Genomic DNA, 14,264 nt, shown 5'->3' with positions numbered 1-14,264 from the left:
TATACAAGCAGGTGAATAAAACAAACAAACATTACATTGAGTAAGACACGCCTTCATTGACGCCAATTTTTAGCTGGAAGTAAAGGCAATATTAAAGCTTAAGACACTCAGTTGAAATAATAATCATGAACAAGAGCACTGACAACAACGCTGATCCATCAAGTCAATGAAGGAATATAACTTGACAGCTTATACAGCCAAAGTTGGGAAGTTATGAGCCTTGCCATATATTTGCGTATTATAACTGGTAACATTTGTATTAAGTTTCATGCACATATCAAGAAAGTGTTGAGTTATGGCCAAGATTAAAGTGATAACATAGTGCTGACAATAACATGATAACTATAGCCTATGATTATGTTTTGACAATTTTTCTTCGAAAAACAGAAGAGCTAAAAATAGGTCTTTAACACTGTAAAACTTTGGCGTACAGTTTCAAATGACACGAGATGTTTTTAATAAAAATTATATTAGGATTTCATACTGTACAGACAGTGAGACAGAGGGTGCACCATGTCACACTGTACAGACAATGAGACAGAGGGTGAGCCATGCAACACTGTAGCGACAGTGAGACAGAGGGTGCGCCATCTCATACTGTACTGACACTGAGACAGAGGGTGCGCCATGTCATACTGTACTGACAATGAGACAGAGGGTGCGCCATGTCACACTGTACTGACAATGAGACATAGGGTGCGCCATGTCACACTGTACTGACAATGAGACAGAGGGTGCACCATGTTAGACTGTACAGACAGTGAGACAGAGGGTGCACCATGTCATACTGTACTGACAATGAGACAGAGGGTGCGCCATGTCATACTGTACTGACACTGAGACAGAGGGTGCACCATGTCACACTGTACTGACAATGAGACATAGGGTGCACCATGTTATACTGTACAGACAGTGAGACAGAGGGTGCGCCATGTCATACTGTACTGACACTGAGACAGAGGGTGCACCATGTCACACTGTACTGACAATGAGACAGAGGGTGCGCCATGTCATACTGTACTGACACTGAGACAGAGGGTGCGCCATGTCATACTGTACAGACAGTGAGACATAGGGTGCACCATGTTATACTATACAGACAGTGAGACAGAGGGTGCGCCATGTCACACTGTACAGACAATGAGACATAGGGTGCGCCATGTCATACTGTACAGACAGTGAGACATAGGGTGCACCATGTTATACTGTACAGACAATGAGACAGAGGGTGCACCATGTTATACTGTACTGACAATGAGACAGAGGGTGCACCATGTCATACTGTACAGACAGTGAGACATAGGGTGCACCATGTTATACTGTACAGACAGTGAGACAGAGGGTGCGCCATGTCACACTGTACAGACAATGAGACATAGGGTGCGCCATGTCATACTGTACAGACAGTGAGACAGAGGGTGCGCCATGTTATACTGTACAGACAGTGAGACAGAGGGTGCACCATGTTATACTGTACTGACAATGAGACAGAGGGTGCACCATGTCATACTGTACTGACAATGAGACAGAGGGTGCACCATGTTATACTGTACTGACAGTGAGACAGAGGGTGCGCCATGTCACACTGTACTGACAATGAGACAGAGGGTGCGCCATCTCACACTGTACTGACAATGAGACAGAGGGTGCACCATGTCATACTGTACTGACAATGAGACAGAGGGTGCGCCATGTCACACTGTACTGACAATGAGACATAGGGTGCGCCATGTCACACTGTACTGACAATGAGACAGAGGGTGCGCCATGTTATACTGTACAGACAGTGAGACAGAGGGTGCGCCATGTCATACTGTACTGACAATGAGACAGAGGGTGCACCATGTCACACTGTACAGACAATGAGACATAGGGTGCGCCATGTCACACTGTACAGACAGTGAGACATAGGGTGCGCCATGTTATACTGTACAGACAGTGAGACAGAGGGTGCACCATGTCATACTGTACAGACAGTGAGACATAGGGTGCGCCATGTCATACTGTACAGACAGTGAGACATAGGGTGCGCCATGTCATACTGTACAGACAGTGAGACATAGGGTGCGCCATGTTATACTGTACAGACAGTGAGACAGAGGGTGCACCATGTTATACTGTACAGACAGTGAGACAGAGGGTGCGCCATGTCATACTGTACAGACAGTGAGACATAGGGTGCGCCATGTCATACTGTACAGACAGTGAGACAGAGGGTGCACCATGTCATACTGTACAGATGTACTGACAATGAGACAGAGGGTGCGCCATGTCACACTGTACTGACAATGAGACATAGGGTGCACCATGTCATACTGTACTGACAGTGAGACAGAGGGTGCACCATGTCATACTGTACCGACAGTGAGACAGAGGGTGAGCCATGCAACACTGTAGCGACAGTGAGACAGAGGGTGCACCATGTCATACTGTACTGACACTGAGACAGAGGGTGCGCCATGTCATACTGTACTGACAATGAGACATAGGGTGCACCATGTCATACTGTACTGACAATGAGACATAGGGTGCGCCATGTCATACTGTACCGACAGTGAGACAGAGGGTGCACCATGTCATACTGTACTGACACTGAGACAGAGGGTGCACCATGTCACACTGTAGCGACAGTGAGACAGAGGGTGAGCCATGCAACACTGTAGCGACAATGAGACATAGGGTGCACCATGTCATACTGTACTGACACTGAGACAGAGGGTGCACCATGTCATACTGTACTGACAGTGAGACAGAGGGTGCACCATGTCATACTGTACTGACAATGAGACAGAGGGTGCACCATGTCATACTGTACTGACAGTGAGACAGAGGGTGCACCATGTCATACTGTACTGACAATGAGACAGAGGGTGCACCATGTCATACTGTACTGACACTGAGACAGAGGGTGCACCATGTCATACTGTACTGACACTGAGACAGAGGGTGCACCATGTCATACTGTACTGACAATGAGACAGAGGGTGCACCATGTCATACTGTACTGACACTGAGACAGAGGGTGCACCATGTCATACTGTACTGACACTGAGACAGAGGGTGCACCATGTCACACTGTACTGACAATGAGACAGAGGGTGCACCATGTCATACTGTACTGACACTGAGACAGAGGGTGCACCATGTCATACTGTACTGACACTGAGACAGAGGGTGCACCATGTCATACTGTACTGACACTGAGACAGAGGGTGCACCATGTCATACTGTACTGACAATGAGACAGAGGGTGCACCATGTCATACTGTACTGACACTGAGACAGAGGGTGCACCATGTCATACTGTACTGACACTGAGACAGAGGGTGCACCATGTCATACTGTACTGACAGTGAGACAGAGGGTGCACCATGTCATACTGTACTGACAGTGAGACAGAGGGTGCACCATGTTATACTGTACAGACACTGAAACATAGGGTGCGCCATGTCATACTGTACTGACACTGAGACAGAGGGTGCGCCATGTCATACTGTACTGACACTGAGACAGAGGGTGCGCCATGTCATACTGTACTGACACTGAGACAGAGGGTGCACCATGTCATACTGTACTGACACTGAGACAGAGGGTGCACCATGTCATACTGTACTGACAATGAGACAGAGGGTGCACCATGTCATACTGTACTGACAATGAGACAGAGGGTGCACCATGTCATACTGTACTGACACTGAGACAGAGGGTGCACCATGTCATACTGTACTGACACTGAGACAGAGGGTGCACCATGTCATACTGTACTGACACTGAGACAGAGGGTGCACCATGTCATACTGTACTGACACTGAGACAGAGGGTGCACCATGTCATACTGTACTGACACTGAGACAGAGGGTGCACCATGTCATACTGTACTGACAGTGAGACAGAGGGTGCACCATGTCATACTGTACCGACAGTGAGACAGAGGGTGCACCATGTCATACTGTACCGACAATGAGACAGAGGGTGCACCATGTCATACTGTACTGACAATGAGACAGAGGGTGCACCATGTCATACTGTACTGACAGTGAGACAGAGGGTGCACCATGTCATACTGTACCGACAGTGAGACAGAGGGTGAGCCATGCAACACTGTAGCGACAATGAGACATAGGGTGCACCATGTCATACTGTACTGACACTGAGACAGAGGGTGCGCCATGTCACACTGTACTGACAATGAGACATAGGGTGCACCATGTCATACTGTACTGACAATGAGACATAGGGTGCACCATGTCATACTGTACTGACAGTGAGACAGAGGGTGCACCATGTCATACTGTACCGACAGTGAGACAGAGGGTGCACCATGTCATACTGTACTGACAATGAGACATAGGGTGCGCCATGTTATACTGTACTGACAATGAGACAGAGGGTGCACCATGTCATACTGTACTGACAATGAGACAGAGGGTGCACCATGTCATACTGTACTGACAATGAGACATAGGGTGCACCATGTCACACTGTACTGACAATGAGACAGAGGGTGCACCATGTCACACTGTACTGACAATGAGACATAGGGTGCACCATGTCATACTGTACTGACAATGAGACAGAGGGTGCACCATGTCACACTGTACTGACAATGAGACAGAGGGTGCACCATGTCACACTGTACTGACAATGAGACAGAGGGTGCACCATGTCACACTGTACTGACAATGAGACAGAGGGTGCGCCATGTCACACTGTACAGACACTGAGACAGAGGGTGCGCCATGTCATACTGTACTGACAATGAGACAGAGGGTGCGCCATGTTATACTGTACTGACAATGAGACATAGGGTGCGCCATGTCATACTGTACTGACAATGAGACAGAGGGTGCGCCATGTCATACTGTACTGACAATGAGACAGAGGGTGCGCCATGTCATACTGTACTGACAATGAGACATAGGGTGCACCATGTCATACTGTACTGACAATGAGACATAGGGTGCGCCATGTCATACTGTACTGACACTGAGACAGAGGGTGCGCCATGTCACACTGTACTGACAATGAGACAGAGGGTGCGCCATGTCATACTGTACTGACAATGAGACAGAGGGTGCGCCATGTCACACTGTACTGACAATGAGACAGAGGGTGCGCCATGTCATACTGTACTGACAATGAGACAGAGGGTGCGCCATGTCATACTGTACTGACAATGAGACAGAGGGTGCGCCATGTCATACTGTACTGACAATGAGACAGAGGGTGCGCCATGTCATACTGTACTGACAATGAGACATAGGGTGCACCATGTTATTACATACTGGATTGTTTTATAGATAAGAAGGCAGTGTTGTATGAAAAAAAATATTATTGATAGGTGTTTTTTTGCAAGTAATACTGTGAATTTGTGTACTTGTGTGGGTTTGGGACAATTATAAAAGTTCAACATGTCCTATGTGCAGTTAGATATATATTACTGAATTTTAAGGTTTGAAAGAGTATGTGCCAACCAAGTATAAATTCACTTTGAAATTGAGCCATAAATAACACCACAAATATGAACAATTCCACAGTATGAAATAGATTATGTTTGATTTTTAATTGTTCAAGAAGACAGACTCTGTTTACAGTAAAGGGTGCAGCTCATAAGCTTGTGAAAGAAGTTCAAACCTCAAGGTCAAACCTAGTGATACCTTCAGGATCAATGACTAATTGTTTAATGATTGCTTGTAGTTGCTCCCTAGTTAGGGAGGCTCTAGGGGCAACCTTGGAGGGGACAATTCGATTTCTAAACTCAAAGCTAGGCCGGACAGGGGACAAACAGCTGGATGATAAATCACTAGAACTCATAGACAAGGTGTCCGCTGGAAATAAAATTCAAATATTTAAACAACATGCAACTGTAGGAGAATATATAATCATTATTTTTTATGTGAACATCAGAAAATCCCAAGATGGATGTTTTCTAGTTTTACAAGTGACATAATCACCATGTATGTATGTTCTTTTTTGTTTCATCCATCCAGTAACCCAATTTTTTGCCAAAACAGATCATTCTTCTTTCAAATTCCCCTCTCAATGTTTTCATATACTTAACTAGATTATTTTGAACCGGTTGTGCATTTGAGTCCATGAGCATTCTTATGCAGCTTCAGTCGGCAATCAACTCCTACAGAACAATTAATTTATTGAAACTCTCCTTGTTCAACTTTCCTTCTCCAACCCAACATTTTTCTGAACAAAGTCAGTAAAACAATATATCAAAGGAATGCTAGGGGCCCTATATATTTATAAATCAGCAGTTTGATATCATAATCATTACCAACTGCAGTTGACAATTTTTAAGGTAAACAACATCAAAAGCCATGTCAAACAGGAGCTGCAAATTATATCTCTGCATTCTCACACACAGTTTAATAAAGCAACTTATGTTACTGCTCACATTCTAAAATTACTTTTTGAGTTTTTTAGTGTTTTTTTTAACAAAACCAGACAATTTTCAAATCAACTTTCAACACTTACCAGCAATTACTAGAGGTTCACATGTAATAAAGTCAACAATTTATGCTTCAATAATATAATGAAAAAGTATTTGCTCTCCTCAACATTAAATCATCTGCAAAAGAAATATAACAGAATTTCATTACAATGTTAACAGCTAGTGCCTAGAAAAATTGACACTAAAGAAATGAACAAGAGCTGTCACAGTATGTGACGAATGCCCCCGAATGTGACATTGACCTACGAACAAGGTCAGTACATGAAAAGTTGATCTTGCCTTTACGTGTCAACATATGGCAAGTTATTTTAAATTGCCTCTGAACATAAAAAAATACCACCCATACTTGACAACCTACACTGTTATGTCCTTATATTCAGAATTCCCTTGTGAATAAACACTTAGTGTATCTTTCACCTTAGAGGTAGGGACATGGGTCTTGCACACGACACGTCGTCTTGGTATGTGGAACACATGTAGCAAGTGATTTTAAAATCTGTCCATAAAAGGGAAAGTAACAGCCCTGACACGACAACCTAAACTCTATGTCCTTATATGCAGCACTCCATTGTGAATAAACACTAAGTGAGACCTTGACCTTTGAGGTAGGGACACGGGTCTTGCACGCGACACGTCGTCTTGGTATGTGGAACACATGTGGCAAGTTATTTTAAAATCTGTCCATACAAGGGAAAGTTACAGCCCGGACACGACAACCTATACTCTATGTCCTTATATGCAGCACTCCATTGTAAATAAACACTAAGGGTGACCTTGACCTTTGAGGTAGGGACACGGGTCTTGCACGCGACACATCGTCTTGGTATGTGAAACACATGTGGCAAGTTATTTTAAAATCTGTCCATACAAGAGAAAGTTACAGCCCGGACACGACAACCTATACTCTATGTCCTTATATGCAGCACTCCATTGTAAATAAACACTAAGTGTGACCTTGACCTTTGAGGTAGGGACACGGGTCTTGCACGCGACACGTCGTCTTGGTATGTGGAATACATATGGCAAGTTATTGTAAAATCTGTCTATACAAGAGAAAGTTACAGCCCTGACACGACAACCTATACGCTATATCCTTATATGCAGCACTCCATTGTGAATAAACACTAAGTGTGATCTTGACCTTTGAGGTAGGGACACGGGTCTTGCATGCGACACGTCATCTTGATATGTGGAACACATTTGGCAAGTTATTTTAAAATCTGTCCATAAAAGGGAAAGTTACAGCCCGGACATGACAACCTATACTCTATGTCCTTATATGCAGCACTCCATTGTGAATAAACACTAAGTGTGACCTTGACCTTTGAGGTAGGGACACGGGTCTTGCACGCGACACGTCGTCTTGGTATGTGGAACACATGTGGCAAGTTATTTTAAAATCTGTCCATACAAGGGAAAGTTACAGCCCGGACACGACAATCTATACTCTATGTCCTTATATGCAGCACTCCATTGTAAATAAACACTAAGGGTGACCTTGACCTTTGAGGCAGGGACACGGGTCTTGCACGCTACATGTCGTCTTGGTATGTGGAACACATGTGGCAAGTTATTTTAAAATCTGTCCATACAAGAGAAAGTTACAGCCCGGACACGACAACCTATACCCTATGTCCTTATATGCAGCACTCCATTGTGAATAAACACTAAGTGTGACCTTGACCTTTGAGGTAGGGACACGGGTCTTGCATGCGACACGTCGTCTTGGTATGTGGAACACATGTGGCAAGTTATTTTAAAATCTGTCCATACAAGGGAAAGTTACAGCCCGGACACGACAACCTATACTCTATGTCCTTATATGCAGCACTCCATTGTAAATAAACACTAAGGGTGACCTTGACCTTTGAGGTAGGGACACGAGTCTTGCACGCCACACGTCGTCTTGGTATGTGGAACACATGTGGCAAGTTATTTTAAAATCTGTCCATACAAGGGAAAGTTATAGAGCCGGCCGGATGGCCGGACGGACGGACGGACGGACGGACGGTGCGATTTTAATATGCCCACCTTCGGGGGCATAAAAAGGTTAGTTATATGTAAGTAAAAGACAAATACACTAAGAACCATGCGTTTTATGCAGAAATGAGCGGGAGAGGTTGCCTCAATGCGGTAAATCGTGGGGATATATTCCAATGTGTTGATAAGTGTATCATTGCTTTCATCTGCTGGTACAGCAAACAACTACTGAAAACATGCACGAGGCATGCAACATGACATGCAGGTATTTGAACAGGTACCCCGGGTACAAAAAGATGATTGCAAATTGTACCATGCTCGCAGAATAAACAATCTAACAATCTCATCCCCCAAATTTCATAACAAGGATGCTGGAATATTGAGTGTTTATTAAAGCAGTTTTGAAAATAAGTTAATATATACTAAAATATACCTGCAAAAGGGATTTCATTGGCCATAAGGAAGAGTTTACACCAGTAGCTCCATTCACTTTTCAAGTGTCTTTGTTGGAAGAGCAGAGGTTATTGTACATTTTTGTAAGTGTCAAAACTAATAAAACAAAATTGAATTTTAAGTCCTCATTTAAAGAGTTATCATTGCGCATTGTGATTTGTTATGAGTTAAATTCATTTTCTTCTTAACACATAGTGTCAACTTTACACAAACTGGTTCAGAAAGTACTGTGAAATCATTTATATTCGTTGGCATGACATTTCGTGGTTTGCCGAAAAATTACAATTTCGTGGGTACTTGAATTGGTGGTTTTTCATTTTTGAAAAAAAAATCGAATATGCGATCGTCCTAAATCGTCTGCATAATCTCCATGCGCTCGCCCGTGATTTCCGTCTTCTACGTCACACGGTTTATGACACTCGCTATAGTGGTACGTCATGCCAATAAGTGCATATATACATGTCAATTATCGATTTAATAGGGAATTAAGGTCATAAAAGAAGATGTACCCTGATCATAAATACAGATAGGGGAAGCCATTGAATACCAATTAAGAATTTTGCAAACTGTCAAAACACCGAAAAAGTGCGTATATTTGAGTAAACAAGATCGTTTCAATATTTATTCACACGTTTTGTTTCATAAATATATTGAATGCGTTGTTTTGTACTTTGTCACGTTGGGTGCTCAGTAACCTCAACTGTATTCGATTAATTATTTCATTAAATAAAAAAATTGAGTACCGACACTCATCACGCACATCTTGTAAACCTGGAGATTTTCATTTACAGCACACGTTTAAACACGTGCTTCTGTCATTTGGTTCATAAAAACACATTTAATTGATTTGGTTTATTATTTGTGAAAGGGAGAAATAATATATTAACAAAACAATAATAGTAAAATATACAGTGAGACAGGTTTAAACACTGTAAACTGCGACTTTTGTAATGAATAAACTAGTATGTACATAACATGGCAGTTGAAAAAGTGAATAAAGGGTCTACATTTCGTGGGATCTTAAATTTGTGGATCACCCTACACACGAAAACCACGAACATTAATGCCCCACGAACATAAATGATTTCACAGTATTCGTTTTTGACCCTAATATGTACATTGTTAGTCGCATAAAGTTCCTACCAGCGATTTATTTGTATTTATTGGTAATGTAGTCTGAAAATGTGTTTTTTAAACAGAACAAGAGATGGCTAAAGTGGAAACTAGATGATAGTGACAAAAAGAAGATCAAAAAAAAAAAAAATATGTACAAATTCAACTTTTGCAGTCTTCTCATTAATTTTGTTTGGCACTAGCCCAGTCAGTCTAGTTATATTAACCTGGAAAAACCACTTCCCCGAAACAGCTTACAAGCCCGAACTGAGGTTACTTTTTAACAGAGAAATATTAATATTTGTGTAGCCTAGTGACTTAAAATTTTAAAAAGACTGACCGAAAAACAACTCGACTGGGTTAATGTACAAGTGGGTCAACTAAGACTGCTATTGTATGAAAATTAAACAATATCACAAACTCACGGACCATGGACTAAAATTAAAAAACAAATATTTTTAAATAAAACACCACTGCATCTACTGCTACTAATGATAAAGGATAAAAGGAAGAAAATATATGTAAGGCCATCCTTAACAAATTTGGTCTTGAGTGTATGGCCTCACCCAAGAAAGAGGGAATATATAACAATCATTGTGAGGCATTCATGGGGAGTTGGTCAAGTGACTTCAAACAAATAATCACTCTTCATTTATTCCAAAAGAAAACAAGAGCTGTCAGTAGACAGCGCGCTCGACTATTCTCAGTGATTGACAATATAAAATACTTATAAATGCTTCATAGAGTTTGCTCCTCCTGTGTACAGGTTGGGGGCATGATGGTGAACAAGCGTGCAAAGTTTCAAAGCCAGATGTCAATGGACTTAGAAATTATCTGAGGTGGTACGCAAACTTTAACAAAAATTCTAAGTCGAAAAAAGGGCATAATTCTGTCAAAAGGCTTGATAGAGTGACCTCCTCCTGTGTACAGGTTGGTGGCATGATGTTGAACAAGTGTGCAAAGTTTCAAAGCCAGATGACAATTGAATTTGAAAATATTTGAGGTGGTACGCAAACTTCAACGTAAATTCTAAGTCAAAAAAGGCGCATAATTCTGTCAAAATGCTTGAAAAAGTGACTTCCTCCTGTGTACAGGTTGGGGGCATGATGGTGAACAAGCGTGCGAAGTTTCAAAGCCAGATGTCAATGGACTTTGAAAATATTTGAGGTGGTTCGCAAACTTTAACTTAAACTCTAAGTCGAAAAAGGGGCATAATTCTGTCAAAATGCTTGATACAGTGACCTCCTCCTGTGTACAAGTTGGAAGCATGATGGTAAACAAGCGTGCGAAGTTTCAAAGCAAGATGTCAATGGAGGTATTTGAGGTGGTATGCAAACTTTAACGTAAATATTAAGTCGAAAAAAGGGGCATTTTTTTATCAAAATGCTTTATAGAGTTACCTCCTCCTGTGTACAGGTTGTGGGAATGATGGTGAACAAGCGTGCAAAGTTTCAAAGCCAGATGTCAATGGACTTTGAAAATATTTGAGGTGGTATGCAAACTTTAACGTAAATTCTAAGTAGAAAAAGGGGCATAATTTTGTCAAAATGCTTGATAGAGTTACCTCCTCCTGTGTACAGGTTGGAGGCATGATGGTGAACAAGTGTGCAAAGTTTCAAAGCCATATGTCAATGGACTTATTTGAGGTGGTACGCAAACTTTAACATAAGTGGTTAAGCTGACGCCCGGGTGACTAGGATAGCTCTCCTTATTCATCAAATAGTCGAGCTAAAAAGGACAAGCAAAATGGGTGAGAGGGTCACAATTGTAATGTGAAAAACAAAACAGTGAAATAGAATGATACAAAGAGGGAGAAATGTGCATAACAAGAAGGGAGTAATGTGTGTAAGGTATGGGAGTTGTGATTCAGAACTCACACTCGATATGTTTGGGTTTTGTGGGATTGGCTAAGTCTGAGTGGGATTTCACTGGAGTTTTTTCTATTTCCTTTGACTCGTCTGAAAGTTAAGATGACATTTATCATGCAGGAAAAATTGCTCACACATCAAAGAGGACTAATCTTGCCCAGGAGATATGACCATCATCAGCTTGGGAGATTTAAAAGTTAAAAATATGTAATTCAAATACTGTAAAAAGGTTTCATTTCAAGAGTCCTTTTCAACTTTCTCAGCAAGCATCATTACCTTACAACTAGGGATGGCAACGAGTACCCGAGTACTCGAATACTCGATTGAACGTCCGAGTACTTGAGTACCAAATCACTACTCGAGTACTCGGAAAAAAAATCTATAAAAATCACCAAATATTCGATTTACAGATAAAATATCAGATCTGGTTAGTTGCCAAGAGGACAATTTACGGTCCCTCTAATCCCTGCTGTGTACACAATTGACCTCAATAAATTAGTTGACAGTGATAGTTGCAAACTGTCAACAAAGGACCCCTATTTCAAATTAGCACTGATGTCAATTAGCGATGTTCTACAATTCTATTGTATACCAATTAGATACCTTTCACCATATAATGGACGCTAACGAACGAAAGAGTATCGACCGTTACGAGAATTGATTTCTTGATGGGCGTATTTTAACTATTTTTGCAATGATTATCACAATTAATTGGTTGATATTTTAAATAAAAAATTATGAATAATAATGAGGTAAACAACAATTACACAGTACGAAAAAACTATCATTTAAAAAAAATAATTTGTAGAGTAAACAACTGAACTTCGTATTGAATTTCGTTCACTATTTTTATGTATGCTATTAATTTTTGTTCATTGTAATTCTGATTTCTGCAGTGCATACTTGTATAAAATGAAACGAATAAGACAAATGAAAAGCCTGAAACAACATTTGTTTTCTTTTTATATCATTTATTGTTAAAATACGAATGAAAGTTTACTTAAAAGGTGAAAATGAACAAAAATACGACCAACGCACAATATACGTCATTAACGATACATGTATATACACAATCATGTCTTTGCGAACAAATATTCAATTTTTCCGAGTAATCGAGTACAATTTTACTACTCGTTGCCATCCCTACTTACAACGCATGTGTCCTTGTGTCGGATTTTTCTATCTGAACCGGAAACACATGACAGATAATTTTATTGCTGCATATGTGACAAATAGCAGGTTTTACAATTAGACCAACGTATGATTTAAATTGATTTCTGATACATTTAAAACTCGTAATTCTTAATCTCAGTTTCAAGATGTTTGTTAATATCAGGGCCCAGAGTACACCCATAAATTGCCATTATCAAACTTTCGTCATGTTATTCAAAACTACTATGATTAAATTAACATTCTCACCTGTATGTTTGAGTGCCTCTAGCTGTTCTTTGAACTCGACAGTTCTCCCTGCAAACCAATAAGGAAAGCAGTTGATTTAAGTGTACTGTAATGATATTCAATTGATGACAACTCAAAATGTTTTTTAAATAATTATCTGTAATATAAGATAATGCAACTGTCGCCAAAATTGTAGTCCAGTGTCGTATCCACTGTGCAACGAAGGCTTACCTTAAACAGTTGGAATATTTAAGCTATATACCTAACTTGGTAATATCATGTGATAACATCAACTAGCCAATCACGCATAAGGAATGAATTCTACTAGGTAGACATACCTAGTATTCTTTTTAACGGAAAAATATGAAAAAACTGCGAAAAATAAATTAATTGTAAACTATGTGGTACTTCAGTTAGTAAGTTTCAATGCATTGTACACATCGATACCAAGTTTATGTCAGTTTTCGACAATTTTCTTCTTTTTTTCGCTATTTCATCATACGGAGTACAGCCCCTTTAAGAGCAGTTAGCATTTATACAAAACTTTAACTTTACATAAATGAATTATGAAAAATCCAGACTTATAAACAAATTGGGTGGAACCTAGCAATCTGAGCACTAGGAACATGGTTTGGAATCAGACTACATGTTGACTATCAATTATCAGAGATTGAAAGATCTGAGATCAACTATATATAAATAAGAAGATATTTCATTTTGTATGCATGTACCAACACTTCCAATACGCATTTTGGCTTCATCATTTATAATAACATACTTTTTTGACTTGTCCATAATGGCATTTCATTCATATAGCCTTCATGATGGAGAATCAAGCTGTAGGTACATAATTCACGAATATAATGGAGCAGGTGGGTACAAATTCGAGAAGAAAATATATATGTTTTATAATATATAATTATCTTAAAAAGTGGGCTGTGCACAGAATGCGCATTATTAAAAGCTTTAAATTGGAATCTTTTTTGTAG

The 14,264-nt window shown here is 40.5% G+C and overlaps 1 protein-coding gene across 3 annotated transcripts in view; it reads right to left on the bottom strand.

Moving 5' to 3' along the window:
• The window catches only part of LOC128208212 (uncharacterized), a 96,691-nt gene that overhangs the window by 69,267 nt on the left and 13,160 nt on the right, over nucleotides 1–14,264 (bottom strand). For 2 of the 3 annotated variants that reach the window (XM_052911674.1, XM_052911675.1), the window contains 3 exons: nucleotides 13,297–13,344; nucleotides 11,887–11,967; nucleotides 5,658–5,828 (listed from right to left, as the gene is read on the bottom strand). In XM_052911674.1, the coding sequence (XP_052767634.1) occupies nucleotides 5,658–5,828; nucleotides 11,887–11,967; nucleotides 13,297–13,344 (300 nt within the window). The remainder of the gene's footprint in view (nucleotides 1–5,657; nucleotides 5,829–11,886; nucleotides 11,968–13,296; nucleotides 13,345–14,264) is intronic. The other variant, XM_052911676.1, reaches the window with a different exon arrangement.

This window comes from Mya arenaria, chromosome 11 (genome assembly GCF_026914265.1).
Source record: "Mya arenaria isolate MELC-2E11 chromosome 11, ASM2691426v1".
In the NCBI taxonomy this organism is placed as follows: domain Eukaryota; kingdom Metazoa; phylum Mollusca; class Bivalvia; order Myida; family Myidae; genus Mya; species Mya arenaria.
The sequence above is the reverse complement of the archived record's forward strand: the minus strand, read 5'-3'. Positions and strand labels throughout refer to the sequence as shown.